Below are 22,504 nucleotides of genomic sequence, written 5' to 3'. Positions count from 1 at the left end.
CAACCCTGTCAATCTCCAACCCTCAACAATGTCTCCAGCCAGGGATTCCCTTGAAATCTTCCTGATGCTTCTAGCTCACAATTCTCTCTAATACACAGTTGCCCGGACTAGCCAGCATGGCTCTTCATGGTGTGGTCTCTGAGCTGTCCATCGGTGTGTGAACCTACCGCCAGCCTCTTTATACACACGTCATATATCCCCTGTCAGGTGGTAATGGCCACAGCGGGGCAGGGCGGGGGGCGGACGACTCAAACTCTTTGGAAATGAGTTTCACAGGAAGGTCAACTGTGCACCATCCTGGGTCCACCTGGTGTCATTGCCTCTCTTTTCCACTGCACCTCAACCAAGAACAGGGCCTCTGGCTGAGCCTCCAAGCTGGGTGGAGGGTTGAGGAGAGGAGGGAAATAGAGAAGAATGGAAATGTTTATCCCAACCCCCCAAAAAATCTGGGAAAGCTTTGGGCTTGAGATGGGGCTCCTGCCATTCTGTGAGAGCAGAGAATCTGTCCTCACCACTGACTCCCTGTCACCAAAGCTGAAATGCAGACTGAGGGATTTGGGGTAGGCTCTTTGGGGCCTCAAGGCTGACAGGGTTCCACAGAGGCACAACCCACCTTACACCCCACCCCCTCCCTCAGTCCCTGGTTTTTCCCTGTCCCTGCCCTGGCTGGGTTATAAATAGCCAAAGCACATCTGAAGGGCCCTTTCAGCCACAATTCCTCATTTGGTTTGGGCGGGCGAGGCTGCTCCCAGGGCTTGGGAACAACAGGGCCTGGCATTCCCCAGGGCACAAATGTGCCAGCCCAGGGCTCTCTGCCACCATTTCTGTCTCCTATCCTGCGAGCTTCAAGTGCACGGCAGGACTGCCCCCATTGGTCAGACAAGCAGGTGGAATGGGAGAAGGGCCTAAAAGCCCGAGGGTCCCTCCGATGTCCCTTCCCCCACCCAAGGGAGCATGAAGTAGCCTTGGAAGTCTCCTGGAGTATCCCCATCTTCATTCCCCACACCCCTAGCTAGCATAGCCAGATCAACACCCACTTCTTCCCCAAACCCTGCAACCTCTCAGAAGTTGCTCCCTAAACATCCAAGGCATCTCTGCTCCACCCCACCCCAGCTGGCTGGAAATTCCGGTGAGTAACTAGAATGCCCTTCCATCTCCATCGGGCACACAGACACCACTCAGAGGCCCTCAGTCCTCCCCCTGGGGGGGAAGTGACTCACAAGTCCCAGCAATGCCCCCTCCCTTTCCCCTACAAGCGCCCTGAGCCAGCCCTGGACCTGAGCTTCCTCTCTGCATCCTCTACACTGCGTTGCTTCAGCCTGGCTCCTGTTCCTCCTTCCAGAGAAGCAGCCTGCTCCAAAGGTCTCCAGCCTGCCTTACTCCAAAGTCGGACGCCTCCCTCTGCTACCCCGCAGCCTCTGCAGTCTGGACTTTCTCAAATCCCTCCATTCCCTATGAGCATGCTGGCGCTGCTCTGACCGCCCCAGCTGAGGCTGGCCCTCCTGTAAACCGGAGTCCCCACTCAAGCCTGGCCTCAGCCCGCTGCTCTCTACCCTTGGAGATCTCCTCCCTTTGCGATTCCAGGCCAATGGCAGCCATCAGCATTTGTAGCTCCCGCATCTTGCTCAGCTCCGAGCGTGACATCTACACTGTCGGCTGGCTCTCCTCACTTGGAAGCCCTGCCAACAGCCCCTCAACTCCACATATCCAGACCAAATGACCTTCCCCCTCCCTAAGCCAGCTTCCCCTTCTGGCTTCTCCACTTCTGTTGGCAGGGCTGCCATCTTGCGACTCTTCCTTCCCTTGGGCCCCACATCCCTTTTACTGAGTCCCTTGGGTTCTTCTTTTTCCTCTTCTAAAGCCACCATCCCAACCATAGTTTGCAGCATCTCGCCCCTACACAGTCAGAATCATGTTCCATTTTGAGTCCTGATCTTGCCTGTCCAGCTATCCGCTCACTCGTTTGCTCCTTCACACCCAGAGAAGGCCTGGCATTACACACACAAATCTGGGAGACACAGCCGTTAGAGTGCTCTCAACCTATAGGAAGTGAAGGATGCGGGAACAAAAGAGACAGTGTCTCAGTGATCAACACAGTGGGAACATAGGACAAAGGCACTATCCCTGCTCAGAGGAAAAGCTTCACAGGAGAGTGGCTTCTGAGCAGCAGCTGGAAAAGGGGAAGAGTTTGCAGGCAAAGGGAGGAAGGCCAGAAAGGAGAACTTCTGGTAAGCAAAACACAGAGGGAGGACAGAATAGAGAAGGGGCAGGAGGTGAACTTGGAGAAGTAGCCTGGAACCACACTATGGTGGGTGAGGGGCATGGACTGCCCCACGGGCGAGGGGCACTGACTGAGATTTCTTTTCTTTTTTTTTTTTTTTAAGATTTTATCTATTTATTTGACAGAGATAGAGCCAGCCAGCGAGAGAGGGAACACAAGCAGGGGGAGTGGGAGAGGAAGAAGCAGGCTCCCAGCGGAGGAGCCTGATGCGGGGCTCGATCCCATAACACCGGGATCACGCCCTGAGTCAAAGGCAGACGCTCAACCGCTATGCCACCCAGGCGCCCCTCGTTTTTTTTTTTTTTTTTTTTAAGAGAGGAAGGTGGGGAGGGGCAAAGGGAAAGGGAGAGAGAGAATCTGAAGCAGGCGCCACACCCAGCATGGAGTCAGACATGGGGCTCGACCTCATAACACTGAGATCATGACCTGAGCTGAAATCAAGAGTCAGATGCTTAACCGACTGAGATTTCTGACACTTGCCATGCCCAGAGTCTCAAAGCCACCAATAGTTTCCTCTCCCTAAACCCAGTGGCCTTCCTTCACACTCATTCTCCATCCCTCATTCTCTTAGCCACTAAATCAATAAGTATTTATTAATTGCCTACTGTGCACTGGGCATTCATAATGCAGCCACAAATGGGACACTATGTCTACCTCCATGGAGCTGACAGGTTTGGGGACAGGCTGACCATTGTGAGCCAAGGCAGTGCCAGGAATGGGGCACAATCTCAGAACGATGGGTCTGAGGTACAACTCTCCCAGAAAGGAGAACATGGAAATATCTATTGTGATTTTAAAGGTTCACAACTTCTGACCCAGCAATTCCACTTTAAGGGATTTTTCTGCAAAAACATTTTTACAAGGACACAAGGATCTATGTACAAAGATATTCACTTCAGTGACGTTTATGCCAATGCAAGACTAGAAACAGCCCACATGTCTAGCAGAAGGGGATGGTTAAGTGACTTATGGAACATTCGTAAAGTGAAACATGCATGCAGTCATAAAGAAGAAAAGTGAGGTTGATCTTTACTTACTGATGTGCAAAATGTCCAAGACTTATTAAGTAAAATAAGGAAAATGAATTGCATAACAGTACCAGTATGATTTTAGAAAAAAAAGTATACATCTGATATGTCACATGGAAAAATAGGAAGAAGTATACAACCAACTCTTAAAAGAAGTTCTGTCTGTAGGATGGGACTTTAGGAGACTTTCACTTTCTACATTACATATTTCTGTAAAGTTAGAATTTTCAGTGATGTAATCAGGGAAAATAAAGAAGTTAAAAAAAGAAGTGTGGCAAGTACTACGGTTGGGAAAGCAGACTGAGCTCTGGGGCACAAGACAGGTGCAACTGAGCAGCAAAGGGGGTGTCACAGAAGGTTCTGTGGAGGAGGTGACACTGAAACGCATACCTAAAAATGACCAGGGGTTAGCCACGTCAGCAGGGGGCAGCGGGGCAGGACAGACAGGACTGTGTGAGCACAAGGAAATGAGTTCAGTCTGGGTGGCGAGTGTGCATTCAATCATTCAACCAACATTTACTGAGCATCTACTAAGCGCCAGGTACAGTTCGAGGAACTAGAGTTTTCGATGAACAGACATTTGTTTACAAAACTGACGAAGCTCCATCTTGGAGCTCACATTCTAGTTGAGAGATTGGTGATGAGGCTGCAGAAATGGGCAGGGGTCAAGTGGTCAGATCAAGCAGGGCCTTGACAGCATTGCTAAGGGCTGGATTTTACTACTAGGAGAAAGGGAAGGCACTGGAGGCTTTTAAGCAGGGAATGACGTGACGTGACCATTGTTCAACAGTCATACCTCCCACTGACATCAGATTATTCTTTCTAAAACATTGCTCACTCTGCGCCCACAGGAAGCCACCAAGTCAGCCCAAACAAGGGCACTGGGGCCCTTGCTGGCGACTCGACCAATCAAACTGTTGACAACAGTCTCTGCTACTCCCTCTCCCCTTAATGGGCCAGGCACATTCTCACCTCCGGGCCTCATCCTGGGCTGGAAGCCTCTTCTCCCCACTCTCTGACTATCCCTGGCCCTCTCAACTTTCTTGGCAAAAGCTGAAGCTCCACCCCCAGATTTGCTGGAGACTCTGGGCCAATAAGAACTGACCCCCAGGGGCCGGGGCCAGGAGCAGGCAGAGTCTGCTACAGCCACAGATGGAATCAGATGCATCATCTTCCCGATAACTGCACTGCTCCCTCTGCCTTTCCTTCTCTGTTATAGAAGTCATTCTGAAAATCATACATAGAGTTTCATTACATAAAGCACATATTGGGTATAAACCAGTACACGACACTATTCATGCCGTAAAACAAACAAAACCGAAAAGAACTCCCCTCAGTTATGGATTTGAATCCTCACTCTGCCTCTTGCCATTTGTGTAACCCTGAGCAAGTCATTCAAACTTGGGGGTCTCAGTTTCCTCATCTGTAAAATGGGGTATGGCACCAACTCCAGGGTTGCAGTGAGGACTAGTACATGTAGGGCAGTGCCTGGCAAGTGTCAGCCCTTGTTAGGTACTAGCTATTCTCCTTTTCTTTGGTAGAAGTGGTGGGGTGTGGGAAGCACAGAAGTGGGGGGCCCTAGCTCCCTCCCTGCTTCACCTCCCACCTCTTCCATTGAACTCAATGCCCAGCAGGCCATTATCCTTTTCTCAAACTTCTAGAGGTCTCCCCACATTCCAGAACTTACACAGCCCTCTTTATCTAGAATGTTCTTTCTGACCAGTGCCCAGGCAGAACACTACCTACTATCTGAGGCTGCCTCCCACGGACTCCCCTCCCTGGTTCCCCCACCTGAGGTCACATGACTCCTCCCTTGGGATGCTGGACATTTCTCAAGGCTGTTGCACAGATGGCCTTGAAATAGAGTGTATTTGGGACAACCCCTGAGCATGCTAATTCCCCACAGCAGTTGGGACAATATCTTGTAAAAAGTGGGTGCTCCGAAAATACTTAGTGAGTCGATATGGAAGCTTACAGGGCACGGCAAAGGGTCTCCCAAGAAGATAAATCAAGGGATTCAGACTGGATGGGTGGTTCCTATGGAAAGTGGTCATATGATGTGGGCTCCTCGCGCTGAAGGGAGCACAGACCTACCACAGGAAACCAGGCTGAGGAGGGAGGAAGGGTGAGTATCCATCCACCAGTGCCAAATGCAGCAGGCCAAGCGTGGCTTTATCTCAATTGCCAGCACTTCCCTCCTTCCTTAGCTCACAGACTCCTGGCAGTGGCTTGGTGTCTAGCAAGGTGGGCTTAAGGGGAACACCCTCGCAGTGGGAGCCGGGGAGAAGGAAAGGCAGATTGTGCCAAGTGAGAAATAGCCCAAGACAGCTCTCACCTCCTTCCCAGCAGCTGGGCTCTCCTCTTTGTGTCTCTCTTCCCCCGAATACTCTCCAGCGGTGCCCCCCGGCAGGGCCTGCACCAGGCAGGAATGGCGCTGGGAGCTGAGCCACCCGTGCCAGGACCAGAGCAGGGGACAGGATGGTGCGAGGGCAGCCAGAGCTGGGGACTCATGGAGAACGGGGTTCACGTCCCAGGAGAGATTCAGACTCAACTCCCATCTCAGGAACGGGTCCTCTGTGTGGCAGGCACGAGGTGTTTTCACAGTTACCAGGTCAACTTGGTCCTCACAGCAGCCCTTCCAGATAGGAGGATTTATCCTCATTTACAGCTGAGGGCACCAAGGCCCTGCAAGTTGCCCAAAGCCACACAGCCAGAAAGAGGTGAAACAAAGGGCTAAGGCTCCTGTTCTGGAGAGGTCACACAGAGTGGCCGTGACGAGGAGCCTACCACTTACCAGCCGTGGGACCCTGGGTAGGTTGCGCAACTCTCTCACCTGAGTTTCCATAGCTGTTAAAGGGGGCAATCGTGGTGCCTTCCTCACAGGGTCGTGGTGAGGGGGAATGAAGCGAGCGAATGTTTATAAAGTGCTGGGACAGCGCCCACATTTAGGAAGTGCTAAGAAAGCGTGCTCTTCGTTCTGCCACACAGGCAGCACGGTGACAGGTCTGGACGCCCTCCAGACAGAAGCAACCAGTCCACAACCCTGAGGGCGGAAGGCTCAGAGCGCATCATCCACGCGAAAGAAAGTGCTAGCACGCACTAGTGGAGAAACCAGGCTCAGTGCAAGTCCAAGCAGTTGCGGGGGCGGAGGGGGGGGCGAAGGCGGAGAGGAGAAGGGAGAGGAGGAGGAAGTGGTGGTGGTGGAGCCGGGAAGGACGATGGTGATCCTTCCAACACTCTGCCACCCTTACTTCGGATTCTCCTGCTAAAGCCTGAACCCCTCAATTCAGCCTTTTATTAGAAACCTCTGAACTGCGTCTGGGTACCACAGGAACTACAGAATGAGTTTGACACTGAGCAGTCCCACCCACACGTGTACAAACGTTATGACTGCAAAGCGCCCTGCCTAACTCTGTCTCATGGAAACCTCACCACAGCTGTGTGAGGTCAGGAAGGAGGAAATTCTCAGTATCTTCTCTTTACAGTTCAGTAAACTGGAGCCCAGACAAGATGAGTGACATCCCTCAGGTCACACAGCTAGAAAATGCTAGCACGGAGACGACACCCAGAGCTTTGCCTTGTTTCCACTTTTTACGGCATCTCCCAAGAAGGGAGACAGAGGAGTCTATGGCTTGGGGGGAGCAAGCTTTTCTGTAAGACCATGGTCCTGGCGGAGGAATGTGTGCCTCCACTTGTTAGCTGAGATCAAGACCCCCTGCCCTTCCTTCTCAAGGTGAAACCAGGCACTCTCAGCTGAATCGAGCCAGCCGTGGTATGGGGCCCTGGCCTTACTAAGGAGCTCTGCTCAGCTTGGGCTTGAGAAGCGTGAGGGGTCTGCAGGGCGGAGCCTCAACTTTCACCCTGATGCCTAGCGGGGTGCACAGCTGGGGCATATCTACGACAAGAGCAGCAGAGCAAGGCTGTAGGGGCATGTTGGGGAGTGAGGAGCATGTGTCTGTCCTGCCAACACTATAGGGACCTGGCTTCAGCTGGGCTACCCTACCTGGCAGGACTGATCCAACCCCAGAAAAGAGAAAAAAGCAGATTCAGTTGTTGTCTAGCAAATACCATTAGCTTAGTTCCTTGCAGTGGTCTTGGCTCCCAAAGCTGGAAAGAAAACTCTTGTGGGTCCCAGTCACCAAGGACTGAGCATCGGGATGAGCCAGACCCCATGCTGCAGGCCTCACCTGAGCTCTCCCAATCCCTCCTTGCAACAATCCTGCAGGCAGTTGGTCCTATTTAAAGATGAGCAAGGGGCACCTGGGTGGCTCAGGCGGTTAAGCGTCCGACTCTTGATTTCGGCTCAGGTTATGATGTTGGGGTCGTGAGATCAAGCCCCACATCAGGCTCCACACTCAGCACAGAGTCTGCTTGAGATCCTGTCTCTCCATCTCCCTCTGCCCCACCCTCCGCGCATGCTCTCTCTCTCTCAAATAAATAAAATCTTAGGGGCGCCTGGGTGGCACAGCAGTTAAGGCGTCTGCCTTCGGCTCAGGGCGTGATCCTGGCATTCCGGGATCAAGCCCCACATCAGGCTCCTCCGCTATGGGCCTGCTTCTTCCTCTCCCACTCCCCCTGCTTGTGTTCCCTCTCTCGCTGGCTGTCTCTATCTCTGTCGAATAAATAAATAAAATCTTTTAAAAAAATAAATAAATAAATAAAATCTTAAAATAAAATAATAAAGATGAGGAAAGTGAGGCTCAGAGGGGTTATGGCACTTGTCCAGCGTCGCACAGCTGGAGAGTAGCAGGTGTTCCTCTAGTCAAAGCTCACGTTCCTTCCATTCTCTGAGCTGCTGAATAAGACGACTGTAACGATGGTTACACTTACGTGTCGACCTGATTGGGCCACGGGTACCCGGACATTTGGTCAAAATTATTCTGAGTGTGTCGGTGAGAGCGTTTCTGTGTGAGATTAACATTTGAATCAGGTGGCTGGGTAAAGCAGCCTGCTCTCCGTATTGTGGGGGGTGGGCCTCATCTAATCCACTGAAGACCCAAATAGAACAAAAAGGCCAAATAACAGCGAACTCTTCCTGTCAGTTGAGCTGAGACATGAGTCTCTTCCAGGCTTCAGACGCAGCCTGAAACACTGACTCTTCCTGGATTTTGAGCCTGCTGGCCTCAGACTGCAACTCACACCATGGGGCTCTGCTGTTCTTAGGCCTTTAGGCTCAACCTGGAACTAATTATACATCATCCCCCTGTGTCCAGCTTGCTGCCTGCAGGTCTGGGGGCTTCCTGGCTTCCATAAGGAAGGGCACCATTCCTTATCAAAAATCTCTCTATAGATCTAGACACAGATGCAGACAGGCATCCTATTGGTTCTGTGTCTCAGGAGAACCCTGACCAAATACAAAGACCAAACCTTAGGCTCCCCAGAACAAGCTGGCTGCAGTTTGGGTATGAAATGCCCAGCTGCCAGAGGCCAGACATCTGAATATCTAGAACAATTGTCTGATTTAGTCCAAAAGTCCCCTTGGTTCCCAAGGCCCCAACAGGAAGCCTGGCAGGGAGGGGCCCTGCCTAGCCAAATGAACAGAGCCAAGTAGCAGAAACCTTGGTTTTCTTTTTTTGTTGTTTTCTTTGTTTTGTTTTTAACCAAAACAACCCCCAAGTACTCAGGAAGGGGTGTGTCAACTCTCTCCAGCACCCCAATGTAAACAGCAATACTTGTGGAGTCCACTAGATGGGGCCAGCGACCCAGCCGAAAGGGCGGAAACGGGACTAAGTCTAGGAGGGAGGGCCCACAGGCCGGGGTGCACCAGGCTGGAATCATCCCCAGGATCCCCAAGTTGGATAAATGCTCCCCACCTCCTAGCATGACTTCTAGCCAGCGGTGTAAAAAATCAATTCTGGGGTTCCCGAGCCCCAAGCCCTCAGTCGGTTGTCACTGTAGGACCTCTGGATTTCAAAGTCCTCAAACCAAGTTATTCCCTCGTGAGCCACCAAGCAAAATGAGCAGCCACAAGGTGAAAAAAGTCACTGCCCCAAAGCCTCAGAGCTCTAGGCTGGGAGGTGGGGTGGGATGGGGGTGTCTCCCGTTGTGCCTGCTTCACTGGAGAAAGCATCCAACCATTTCACCAAGGAACCTAAAAATCAATGGACAAGCACGCCAGCAACGTAGGTGGTCATGTGATGAGGGAAGGAACCAGGACAGGGAGCAAGGAGGAAGGCAGACAGGGGAGAAGAAAATGGCAAAGGTGCTTTTCTTTCCAGCGAGCGGCTCTATTCGGCTGCACGGTCTCAACTCTCAGCCAGCATTCCTGACCCTGGGTTGGGTCCTACAGTGAATCTTCCTGCACCTGCTCATAGTGGGGTAACAGCTGAGTCCTCCAGGGGTCCTCTAAGCTCTGTTTGGTCAGAGACCCAAAGGCAGAGATAGGAAGCAACAGTGTTCTCCGTGTTTCCTCTGGTTGGCCTCAGTTCAGGTCCCAGAATACTCCCTCCTTCATCAGTAGAAAAACCCTACCCTGCCTATCCAAGATGGTGGTCTCTCACCTTCCTTAGGGAAGACAGGATGACATCCCAGAATGCCAGCTGTGGGGGTCCTGAACCTCAGCCCTCCCCTCCACCTCCCACCTGCCCCCACCATCCGTTTCCAAACAAGCACTGCCTGGCAACCACTAAGCTCCGCCTCGGCCTCTGTTGCCATGGCAACAATATGGCTTCCCCCAAGTGGGAAGCTGGTTGCCAAGGCCCTTGTTGCCAAAGGCTATAACAGCCACCCCGGTGTGTGAAGAGGGGGTGAAAGCTCTGGAGAGGGGCGGAGGGTGGCCAAGGAGGCTGGGAGGGAAAGAAGCAGGGGGTTCTCCAGAAATGGTAGAGTCCAGGCAGCCCTCCTGCTGGAGTGGGGATTGCTGGGCCCTTCAGGAGGGGAACAAGTATCCCACAGCACCTCAGTGAATGCTCCTCGGGGGTATTAGAGGGAAGAAAGGGGACCCCCCCCCCCAGAACAAACCTGGACAAGCCCTCTACCAAGCAGGACCGGGCACTCCAAGCCCCACCCCCACCCTCACATGGAGGAATGGCTTTGATTCTCCCCAACTCCAGAAAAACAGCCCCCAGAACCCCTCTGTCTCATCGCTCCTGTGTCTCAGGTGCTGGCGTACAAGCTGGGCACAGATAGAGCCAGGCCCTGCGGCCAGAAACAGCATTAATTACAAGGACTGCAAACCTCCCAGCCTGTCTCAAAGCACATACTTAATATTCCTCGTAAAATGCTTCTCTTTGGAGCAGTCGACAAGAGGAGAGGGGGACACCATTAGGGCTCAGTCCCTTCCAGAGTCACCAGAGGAGGGCAGAATGGGGCTCTTGATCTTAGGGAATGCTGCCAGAGCAGCTCACTCCACCCCACAGAGAGCAGAGACCAGCCTGGCTTTGCTGAGCCGGCATCTGGACATCTACAGCCCATGGGTCACGTGTGCAGCCCCTGCCCCGCTCCGGCCCAGAAAGAAGAGCCTGTTCCCTCCCCCAGGCCCCATCCTGCTCCAAGAGGGGCTGGAAGAGAAAGCTGAGAGAGGAAGTGAGGGTGCCCAGGGAAGCAGATGGCTGGTAGAGGAGGCAAAGATAGGTGCAGGGGTGGCAGAGAGAGCAGCAGGTGGGGGGGAGCCTCATCTGTGAGGGGCCCAGGACTAAAGTGAGATGACGAGGGTACCAAAAACATCCAGGCCCTCGTTTCCCCAGACCTGCTTCCCCAGTAGCATCCCGAGTAGAGCCCGGCCAGTGACGCCCATGCCTGGCCTGCCCCCCTCCCCTACAACACCCTCTTCTCCAACCCAGAAGGCAAAGCCGGTGTACCTACCCCAGGTGCCAGCCCCTCGGGTGGGGTGGGGGAGATGCTGTCCCCGCCGCCCTGGCCACGGGCACTGAGCTGGGGTGACATGGTGGGCGACTCATCGATGTACGGCATGGTCTCCGAGCCCTCCGGGGGCCCCTTCTGCTCCTCATTCCCCTCTCCGTCGTAGTCGTCTGCCCCGTAGCTGAAGTCTGAGACAAGGAACAAGAAAGGCCACTGAGAGTCCTCCACGAGGGCTGCCAGGGACTGGTAGCGCAGTGGGCGCCGGCGGCGACCCCCCGCGGCCATGCCCCCCAACGCAGCATGCACGGCCTGGCCCGGGCCTCGCGAGGGGCTGGGGAGTGCCAGCAGGCGCTGGGCTGCGGTTCAGGGGCTGCTGGGAGTCGGGGAACAGCAGCTCTACAGTCCCCACCCGCTTAATAGCATGTCAGTTGCGGATTTCGAGCCGCTGTTGCCTTTGCCTCCTGCCTAATTCCAAGTCTAAAAATTCACAGTGGGAGCAGGAGGCAGGACGCTTCCAACTCTCCTTTCTGAGTCACCATTTTGCTTTTTATAGGGAGTAAGGAGGTGGGGCGGGCCAAGCGATGTCACTTCCTGAGCCCCTCCTCCTCGGGTACCATTTGTACACTGAGCCGATCCCTGGTGTGGGGGGCAGCTTCGGGGTGGAGGGCTGAGGCACTGTACCCGGGGAGCCCTCACTCCTCCGAACAAGGCCCCTGCGCAAGATGGAGCGCAGGGCTGGCGGAGTGCGGGCGAGGAGGTGGCTCCGAGGCCTGGCAGGGACGTGGCTTCACAGCAGACTCGAAAGCTGGCACTTATTTCTATAATTTCAGTGCAGGCTCCCTTCAGAGAAGAGGGAGGAAAAGGCTGCAGGGACGTCGAGCTGCTGTTAACAGCCTTGGCACTGCGGGCCCCAACCAGGCTGCAGACCCCACGCACAGATGCCCCTCCTGGGGATGGCAGGCCGGGCCCACGGGGGCACAGCACCTCAGAAATGCCCCCTAGCTCCACCAGGGGCGTTTCTCCTGCAGGGGCATGAGTGACCCTCTCACTGCCCTTCACCCCGTCTGGGCCTTGTCCCATCATCTGCTCAGATGGCACTTCTTCCAGGACGTCCTCCCTGGTGTCTCAGCTCAGAATGACAGCAATGTGGCCTTCTAGTGCCTCTGTGGATCTTGCGCATTTGTCCCTGTGCCCCTGGGGCGGGAACTAGGTGTCTCGGTCATCGCTGTGTGCCCAGCATGCGGCAGGATCTCGGGAAACGTGTGCGGAGTGGATGAATGAGCAGAGGAATGCACTGTCCCTTTCAGGTCTCAGGCCTGAGCCAAATTCTCCACGGGGCCCTGGCTTCTCCTCTTCTGTCACAACATACCAGCCCCTGGGCAGCCAGCAGCCTGAGAATGGTGTCAACAGGTCACCAGGGCGTCTGGCCACGGCTCTACTCGTCCAATCTGGCCCTTTGGCAGCCGAGAGCTTCCCCCAGGCTTGCCGCACCTGCTCCCTGACTTTCTCTCCAGTCCCTGTGCTGATGGCCCATTAAGCTGTCAGAGGATGTAAGCTATTATTTTTTTCCCCAGAACAAGCATGCATGTGAAGAACCACAGGGTCCAGCCCCCGAAATGTGCGTATGCCATGCACATGGAGACAGGGCCCGCTGACCGGAGGACACAGGGCCTATGCGTGAGGCTGCCAGGGGGTGAGCCAACTCTGCTATTTCCGGGGGGCAGAAGGAAGGCAGAGAAGCTGCAGCATCCCTTTGGCCCACGTCTGGCCCTGAGAGGGGGCCCGGCTGTCTGGTGAGGTCTACTCACTTTGGAGAAACAGGAGGAGGGAATGAAACATCACGTTAACCTGCCATCGCCCCTCCAGGAGGCTCCAGGCTGCCCTGTGAGTGCCCGGAGTCAAGGCCAGAGGTGGGAGCGACGGAGAACCTGACCTGGTCTAAAGTTCAGATTCCAGCAGGCCATGCTGACTCTCCTGTACACTGACCTCTATTTCCAGAGGTCACGGGACCAGATCCGGATAAGATTCAATTCATCCTCATCAGAGGGGCAGCCACGGGCCTGCATCCCCCACTCCTCTGAACCTAGCTACATTGGTAAGCTGTTGTTACCATCCCCAATTTACAGACAAGTCAATGAGTCAGAAAGATTTGCCCAGAAAGGATCTGAACCCAGGTCTGTCTCCAAATGCCATCCTTTTCCCTTTGAGTTTCTAACTTCCAGAGAAGTCTATTTCCACAGCTCTCCTGGTCAGGGGAGGCTGACCAAAGACAGGAGGGACGGGTGTCTGCCACAGCAGTGGGGGAGGCCCGGGAGTGGAGGAAAGTGCACACAGAGTCTCTGCAAATGTTCCCGGATACTTTCCCTTTTATTCCACCCTCTGTCAAACGCTTACAGGCCAGGAAGTTAGTCAGAGACCCAGGAGAGCCCTTACCAGGAAAAGGGATACAAAAGATGCAGAGAAGACAGAGAAACCAACCCTCAGAGAAGGAAGGAGCCCTGGGGACTCAGGAGGATGGACATCGACCAAGCACAGGCTTCTGTGAGAGGCCATGGATACAAAGGCTTGGCCGCCAGGTCTCCAAGAGAGAAGGCAGAGGAGGCTGCTAACAGCCAATATCCGTTTCCCCTCCTAGTAACAGAAATATCATTATATTTGGAGTGGCAGTGTGCCCAGTGGCTAACTAAAAGACTACTTTCCCTAGTGGTGTGGGCCACATGATTAAGTTCGGGCCAATGAGATGTTAAGTGGATATGTGTGAAACTTTGAGGAAGGCTGCTAAAATCGGTTTTAAGATTGGTTTAGCTGGAAGGTATGCCACTTCCCACCCCCACCCCCACCCCGGATGTCTCTTCCTTCTATTGCCAGTTTGGAAAGCAGATGGGATGGCTGGAGCTCCAGCAGCCACAAAAGCCATGAGGTGACACTGAGGATAGAAGCCAGTGCTGAAGCTGATGATCAGAAAGCTGGGAACCTGGGCTGGTGGCGGCATAATGAGCTGCCATACCACTCCAGGACTGTCTACCTCCAGATTTCTTCTTCTTCTTCTTCTTTTTTAAGATTTTATCTATTTCACACAGAAAGAGAGAGCGTGAATGGGGGGGGGGCTGTGGAGGAGCAGAGGGAAAGGGAGAAGCAGACTCCTCACAGAGCAGGGAGCCTTACATGGGGCTCGATCCCAGGATCCCGGGATCAGGACCTGAGCCAAAGGCAGATGCTTAACAAACTGAGCCACCCAGGCGCCCCCAGACTTTTGCACGAGAGAAAAAAATGCTCATATGATTTAAGGCACTGTTATCTAGCTTTTATTTGTACTCAAACATAATTGTAACTGATCCAGATGATTCTCCTTGACATTCTGTCTAGGTGCTTTTCCTACTGCCTTCACTGCCTTCCAATTCTCCTTGGTCTCTACGTCTCTGCCCACCCCTTAAAAACAGGTATTCTCCAAGTGTCCTTACAATAGAATACTGCTCACCAATAAAAAGGGACAAACAACTGATACTTGCAACAACAGAAATAACTCTTACAGGCATTATGCTAAGTGAAAGAGGTCAGACACCAAGGAGCATACCCTGTATGGCTCCACTTACGTGAAGTTCTAGAACAGGCGAAAGTACTCTATGGCTGAAAATTAAAAAGGAAACACTGGTTACCTCTGGGGTTGGGGCAGAGACAGCAGTTGATTGTTAAGGGGCACAGGGAACTTTCAGGGTGATAGAAATGTTCTGTATCTTGGGGCACCTGGGTGGTTCAGTCGGTTAAGCATTGGACTCTTGATTTCAGCTCAGGTCATGATCTCAGGGTCATGGGATCAAGCCCCGCATCGGGCTCTGTGCTCATCAGGGAGCCTGGTTAAGGACTCTCTCCCTCTGTCTCTCCCCCTACTTGCACACACACTCTCTCTAAAATAAATAAATCTTAAAAAAAAAAAAGAAAGAAAGAAATGTTCTGTATCTTGACAGGGATTTGGGGTACACAGGTGGAAGCATTCGTCTAGTTAATGACATTCATGCTTAAGTGTTTAAGTGAGACGTACTGCCGACTGAAACACATAAAAAGAGATGGATTGATGGTGCTCAAAGGAATGGAGAGATGTATGACAAAGCAAGTGTAGAAAACAGAAAACATCCCCAAAGTACAGATAATTATAGACTCTAGATGGTGGGGACATGGTATTCACTGCACAATGCTACTTCTTTTTTTTTTAATTTTAAGTAGGCTCCATGCCCAACTCCATGTCATGAACTCAAGAACTCATGACCCTGAGGTGGAGTCAATGCTCTACTGACTGAGCCAGCCAGGCGCCCCCACTATACAATTCTTTACACTTTTATGTATGTTTGAAAATTTTCATAATAAAATGCCGGGGAAAAATTGGTGCTCTCCAAGCTTCTGTCACCCCTGCTTTGCTCCCTCCCCCAAATTGTATTTACACGCCAGGGAGAGGGCTGGGCTGTAGACCCATCTCTCTGATTGGTTCCTGGACATCTCCATCCTCAGGAACCTCAAATCCACCTTTTTCCCCAAATTAATATGCTAGATTGCTCAAGTAGGAAACCTAGGAGTCATTCTAGATCCCTCCTTCTTCCTGCTCTTCATCTCCTATACCCTGAACTATCTCCACTCCCCAACCCCTTCCCACCGTCACCATCTCCTATGAGGACAATTCCAACACTATCTCCCCATGAGCCAGACTGAAAATCTGATCGTGTTTCTCCCCTGTTCGAAATTCAACAGTTCCGCATTCATTTCAAGGGTAAAACTCAAACGTCCCAGCTTGAGGCCCTTTATGGTCAGCAGGTGAATCTACCTTTACAGGGTCATACTCCACTGCTGAGTAATATAAGACACCTTCCAGACCCTGCAGTGGGTTCTCTAGTAGCCCCCAAAAGATATAAATGTTCAAATCTTCACCTCAGTCCCTGTGAATATGACCTTATTTGGAAAGAGGGTATTTGCAGATGTCATTAAGTTGAAGATCTCGAGATAAGATTTTCCTAGATTAACCGAGTGGGTCCTAAGTCTGATGATGTGTCCTTGTGGGCGACAGAAGGAGAGAGGATACAGAGGCACAGAAGGCCACATGAAGAGAGCTTGGGAGAGGCAAGCAAGAACTCTCCCCTACAATCTCAGCAAGGAGCACTGCCCTGCCAACACCTTGATTTTGGATTCTGGTCTCCAGACTGTGAGAAAATAAATTTCTGTTGTTTTAAGCTACCACGTTTGTGGTAACTTTTTTTTCATGGCACCCCTGTGAAATTAATACAGTCCCCAGACACACGACACTGGTTTCCCCCTCTGGACTTTGCACATGCTGTTCCTAGACCTAGAACACCCTCCTCACCCCTTGTCCACCCCGTGAAATCCTAGTTAGCCTTCGAATCCGTCTCAGCTGCACCCTTCTCCCAGGAACTTCCTTGTCTCCTGAATATATAAAGCACTTTTGCAAACTTCTGCAAAATGAGAAAAAGGTGAACACTTCAACTTTCTAAATGTTAGAAAAATGAAGAGAAAATTAAGTAGGGAGCTACAAATGGTCAATGTATATATACATTTAAAATGTAATCAAAGAAAATGCAAGTACACACACACACACACACACACACACACACACACACACACACTTTTTCTTTCAAATCAGCAAGGTTTAAAAAAAATACCCAAACTTGTCAGGGAACAGGCAGCCTCTGAAACTCTTGGAGGTTATGGGGGCACCTGGCTGGCTCAGTCAGTAGAGCGTGTGACTCTTGGTTTCAGGGTTGTGAGTCTGAGCCCCATGTTGGGTGTAGAGATTACTTAAAATAAAATCTTAAAAAAAAAAAAAAAGAAAGAAAGAAACTCTTGGAGGATATGGCACAATTTGTCTGAAGTCAGTTTGGTAACTGGTTTCGAAAGTTTTAAATAGTTGGCACAGCTTTTAACCCAGTATAACCCAAGACTGTGTCCTAAGAAATTACTTAGACGTGTATCTAGGAGCGCCTGGGTGGCTGAGTCGGTGAAGCGTCTGCCTTCGGCTCAGGTCATGATCTCGGGGTCCTGGATTGAGTCCCCCACCAGGCTCTCTGCTCAGCAGGGAGTCTGGTTCTCCCTCTCACTCTCCCTCTGTGCTCTCTCTAATAAATGAATAAAATCTTTTTTAAAAAAGAAGCGTATCTAAAAATAAGGTTACAAGGTTATTAATCACAGGGTTGTCTATGATTGTGAAATATTAAAAACAAACTGAATGATTATAGGGAATCGGTTGAGGAAAGTATAGTAGTTCTCCAAGATGGACTACTATGTAGCCATTAAAATTATACGGATGGTGTATATCATCTTATTACCTGAAAAGGGAAATAACAGTGTGTACAGTATGATACTATGTTTGAAAAAATAGAAGTGTCTCTAGGTGCATAGAATAAGTGCAAGGCAACAGCACAAAACAATCAGAAAGCATTCAGGTTCTAAGAATTTGGGAGAAATTAACCTGAGCTCTGCTCTCTAGGACACTGGCACATACTGCTTGTCTCCTACCCAACATCCATCTTCCCTTCATCCCTGCGTACCTTACGCCGGTTTTATATAAGGTGGCAAAGGACCCAGTTCCAGGCAAGATGCTCGCTTTTTCTGACTCTCTTGCAACTAGGAGTGACCATTTGACATCATTCCGGTCCATGAGACCCAAGGAAAGCATGATGGGGCCTTTGGCAAGGCCCTTGCTTTGAGGATAAAAAAGGGACTTCTTGCCTTGAACTCAAGTGTGATGACTGGAGCTACGGTGGCCATATTGCCACGTGAGGATATGATCAAGAAAGAACACAGACGTTTCCTAGATGCTGTTGAGCTACTGAACCACACCAGAGAGAGCCCATCTCATTTTTTACTAAAGGGAAAAATATAAGCCCCTGAATGTTGGATTTTCTGCCACTTAAACACATTCCTAAGTGATTCCCTTACGGCCCAGCAGAGGAAGGCTGTCCAACGAGCAAGAAGACGTCCTCAGTGCCATGACGGAAGGACAGCACAGGTGAGGCAGAGAGGAGGGAGGAGGCAACAGTGTGGGTGGGGGGATGGCTGGAAGCGCTGAGGTGCTGCTCAAAGGGAGGTGGCTTATCACTGTGCCTAAGAGCAACAGCCTGGGGTCCCACAGCTTGGGTTCCAATCCAGGCTCCATCACTTCCTAATCCCTCTGTGCTCAGAAGAGTGCCTGGCACAGGGCAGCCTCCTCTGAACGGATATTGGTTAACCCAGTGAATGTGAAAGGATGACGAAGGGGCCAAGTGCCCAGGGCCGCTTTGAGGACGAACTGGAATAACGCACACAAAGCACTTAGCACATAGTAAGCACCCTATAAATCTCAGCGGCTATTATTAATATTATTAATTGAATCTTGAAGGATGTGTGGGTGCTTGCCAGGCGGATGGGGATGGGAGCAGAGTTCTAGGCAACGAGAAGAGGCTTGGCAAAGGCACAAAATGTAAAACAGCAGGGCCCCTCAAGGGGACTATAAATAGCCCAGCATGGCTAGAACACTGAGTGAGCAGGCGGGTGAGGTGGCAGATAACCCTGGAGAAGTGGGCACAGACTGGCATACCGAGGGCCTCGTGAACCAAGCCTAGAGTTAGGCAGGACCCAGTGGGGCTGGCTGATCTGGACCATTCCCTCATGTGGGGTCTTGCCAGCCACATCATTGCCCAATATCCTTAACTTCAGATAATTCTGCCTGACGCCTATGTTCCTCTCTTGTGTTACAATGCAGGCAGAATCCTGGGACCCCCAGATCTCCTAGGAGTCATCCAGATTGGGACCACATGTGAACATAGGGTTCCCTAGTCCAAGCCTGTCATGGAGCCTGGGCCAGATGACAGGACGGGAGCCAACCAGTGACAGACCACAGTGACCGCAGACATGCTCTTTTGGGGCAAGGTGGAGAGTTGGCCCGTTGGGGGTAGGTTCAAGCGCAAATGACCAGCCCTCATTTCCACCAGCCTAAGTTCTGGTAGGTGCAAGGGAGGAGGAAGGGGTGCCTCACCAGCTGGAGGTGGTGTCACCTTGACACAGGTGTCAAGCTGTTCACCACCTTCCCCGAGGCTGTCCAGCACCAGCGATGGAGGGACATAGCCAAACGTCCTGTGCGTCCTGCTATACCCGACCTCCAAACCCAGAGGCGGAGGGCAGTTTGGGGGATCTTTCCAACCTCTCCTTGGCCACTCTAAGAACCTGTGGGTGCAGGATCAAGTTAAGTTCTAGGTGTGGAACAGTCCTGCCCTCCCAGCAGGGGTGCTATGAGGGCTCATATTAGGTGAAAAGCTGATTTCCTGCCCTCCAACCGACAGAGGAATGGGGAAGGGCAACCTGGGGAGAACAGCTGGGGGAACCCAGTCCTGACCATCATTCCCACCAAAGCAGCATCGAAGGTCTTCAGAGAACATCAGAAGTCTCTGTGTGCCACACGCTGCGTTGGGCGGTAACAGAGCCCAGGGGCATAGACTGAGCTCCTGCCCTCTGGGATCTCCCGGCGTGGAACTATGCACGCTCACTGCCATTTGCGACTGTGCTGGGCCCCAGGGCTGTGCACAGCCAGATCTTCCAGGCCACCCAGTGATGGACAAATCTTACAAACATGCTGAACAAGAAACCAGACACGAAAGGGTGCAGACACAGGATTCCATTCATATGAAGTATCCCTCCATCGTTGGTGATAAAAATTCTCGTCCGTGGCTCCCCAGGGGCGGGCTGTGGGAGGCAGTGGGTGTTGACTGGGAAAGGGCAGGAAGGAACATTCTGGGGTGCTGGCAATGTTCTCTATCTTATTCTGGGGGGTAGTTACGCAAGTAGCCACATGTAACATTTAAAACCAAGCAAGCAGTACCATTATGATTCTCATTTACAATTGGGGAAGGGAGGGCATAGGGAGTGAAGTCACTTGCCCAAGGTTTACCGGCTGGCACGTGCAAGACAGGGTTGAACATAGATAGTCTGACCCCAGGACCGGTGTTTTAACCGTTATAACGTGCAGGACCTGAACGACCAGAAAAGATGGTGCAGGTGGGTTGCTGTCAGGGCCCACAAGGTCTGAGTGTCCCTGGATGGGAAGTGAGACAGAAAGGGAAGGAAGGGGGCGCCTGGGTGGCACAACGGTTGGGCGGCTGCCTTCGGCTCAAGGCGTGATCCCGGCGTTATGGGATCTAGCCCCACATCAGGCTCCTCTGCAATGAGCCTGCTTCTTCCTCTCTCACTCCCCCTCTTGTGTTTCCTCTCTCGCTGGCTGTCTCTATCTCTGTCGAATAAATAAAAATAAAATCTTTAAAAAAAAAAAAAAGAGAGAGAAAGGGAAGGAAGAAGCTGGTCCCAGTGAGGGGAACAGAGCTGCAAAGAATGGGGTTAAGAACTGCGCTCTTTTGTCTGGGCCACTGCCCAGAACAGACTGGTGGAGCAGGAGCTGCGGTCCCGGTGCTCTCTTGCACGGACAGCGTCCTGTCACTAACTCCCAGAAAATGATTCTGCTCCCTGCTCAGACCTCCCCAGATGCCAGGTGCTGGGCTGAGGCCTGCAGTGACCCTGTTGGACACGTAGGGCTCCCCAGTGTGAGCCCCTCCCCAGGAGATGCCCAGATCTGCTCACTTCCCGCCAGATCCTCTAACTCCCCCAAATTCGTCCTCCAACTAAGGTGGGTCTTCCCACATTCTCAGGAGGCCAAGACGCTGGCTAGGCTCAACCGCTGGGGTCAGTTCTGAGGCGGACAGCCCCTACAGTGAACCTCATCTCCACGCAGCTGAGGGGCACGCAGGGCTATGAAACTTGGCCTCCCCACCTCTGACGTGGGGGACTCGAAGACCCCAAGGCCGATGCATAGTCTAGGGTCTTCTTGCCCGTGCCAGAGTTGGGCTGCCATAGAACTGGAAGAACTGTGTTTTGTTCCTCATCTTTGAGACGGGGGTAACAATGCCCATGTCACAAGCTGGTTGTGAGCTGACATTAAATAACATAATTAGGTTAAAGAACCTGGACAGTGTGTGGGCAGAACAGTCATCAGCAGAGTTCAGCTGAAGGGACAGGAAAGCAGGATGGACACTTTCAGGGCCCCGTGACCCCAGCAGATCTAGGAGATAGCCCTGGGAGACCCTCGGTGGTAGCATGGCACTAAGATGAGGCGTCCCCGGACCAGCCTCTTTCCAGCCGCCCCCTTCTCCGTACCCCTGCTCTACAGCCAATAGGAGAGGGGCTGGGGAGCCGGGATAGCACAGTGGTCCAGGGCCTGCACTTTGAGTCAGATTCTGGTTATAATCCCAGTATTGCCACGTATAGCCATGTGACCTTGGCAAGCTACTTAACCTGCCAGAGCCTAGGTTCCTCATCTATAAATGGGGAAAACTCATAATGTCTATACCTCATGAGTTTTCCATGGGGTCCCAAGGAGAAAATATATTAGTGCGAGGCACCTGGCCCAGGGCAAATGCTAAACAGTAACCGTCATTACCACCTTGGTCCTCTTCCTGTGTGGTGAGTGCCCTCAGGAATCTCCTAGTCCTCAAAAAACAAAAAAACAGAATCAGGGCTTTGGAAACAGACCCCTGGGCTACGGTCCCATTGGTTGGCCCAACTGTTCCTCCATCAGCCAATATTCAGGAGGCTCAGCTTAGAGAAAGGCATCACAGACCATCAGAACAGTTCAGATCTTCAACTTCAAGACACCAGTTCCAAACTTCACTGCTCACTGGCATCCCCTGGAAAGTCTGGAAACTACTCATATCTGGCTCCCCCTCCAGAGATCCGTATTGAATTGGGGGGGGGGGGCTGGGCATCAGGGCTGTTATAAGATCCCCAGGTGATTCTAATGTCTTGTAAGGCAGAGAACCACCGGTTAAGACAAGGACCCTGCATCCCAATGAAACCCAACTCTGAAACAGCACTGGGAAGCCACTGGCCACGTGGTATGAGAAGGGCAGGGAAGGTTACTCGCAGAGGCAGGATTTGAATTAAGTCACGAAGGACTGGGAGGTCTACCTGGGAGGAGACGAAGGAGGTGGACATAAAGGGCTTTACTCAGATTGTACACCAGGGGCAGGCTGGGGGGAGAGCAGCCCTGTCCCATTCACGCAGGGCCTGCAGTAGCCACCTGGACCACAGGGTAGCCTCCTCCTCACCTGGACGCCTTCACGTAGGCCCCGGAGCAGGGGCACTAACCCAGCCAAGGGGCAACTGGAAGACATGGCAGAGGCGACGGGGCAACTGGTTCCTGGAGGTGCCTCGGAGAGTTGGAGTTGGAGCCCTTGGTTCTGGCTCGGCCTCGAAGCTGGGAACAGACTCCATGTCCCCCATGGGGGTATGCCTGGGCCTCTCTGGTTGCCGTGGAGATTCGATCACATCCTCTACCTCCAGGCTCCCTTGGGGAGGGAGGCAGAGATGGGGG

The 22,504-nt window shown here is 52.4% G+C and overlaps 1 protein-coding gene across 3 annotated transcripts in view; it reads right to left on the bottom strand.

Moving 5' to 3' along the window:
- The window catches only part of ABR (ABR activator of RhoGEF and GTPase), a 172,576-nt gene that overhangs the window by 79,909 nt on the left and 70,163 nt on the right, over positions 1–22,504 (bottom strand). For all 3 annotated transcript variants that reach the window (XM_045773297.2, XM_045773296.2, XM_045773298.2), the window contains exon 2: positions 11,113–11,297. In XM_045773297.2, the coding sequence (XP_045629253.1) occupies positions 11,113–11,297 (185 nt within the window). The remainder of the gene's footprint in view (positions 1–11,112; positions 11,298–22,504) is intronic.

This window comes from Ursus americanus, chromosome 23 (genome assembly GCF_024610735.1).
Source record: "Ursus americanus isolate L20-20 chromosome 23, mUrsAme1.1.p, whole genome shotgun sequence".
Classification (NCBI taxonomy): domain Eukaryota; kingdom Metazoa; phylum Chordata; class Mammalia; order Carnivora; family Ursidae; genus Ursus; species Ursus americanus.
This window is presented reverse-complemented; position numbering and strand designations above follow the sequence as displayed.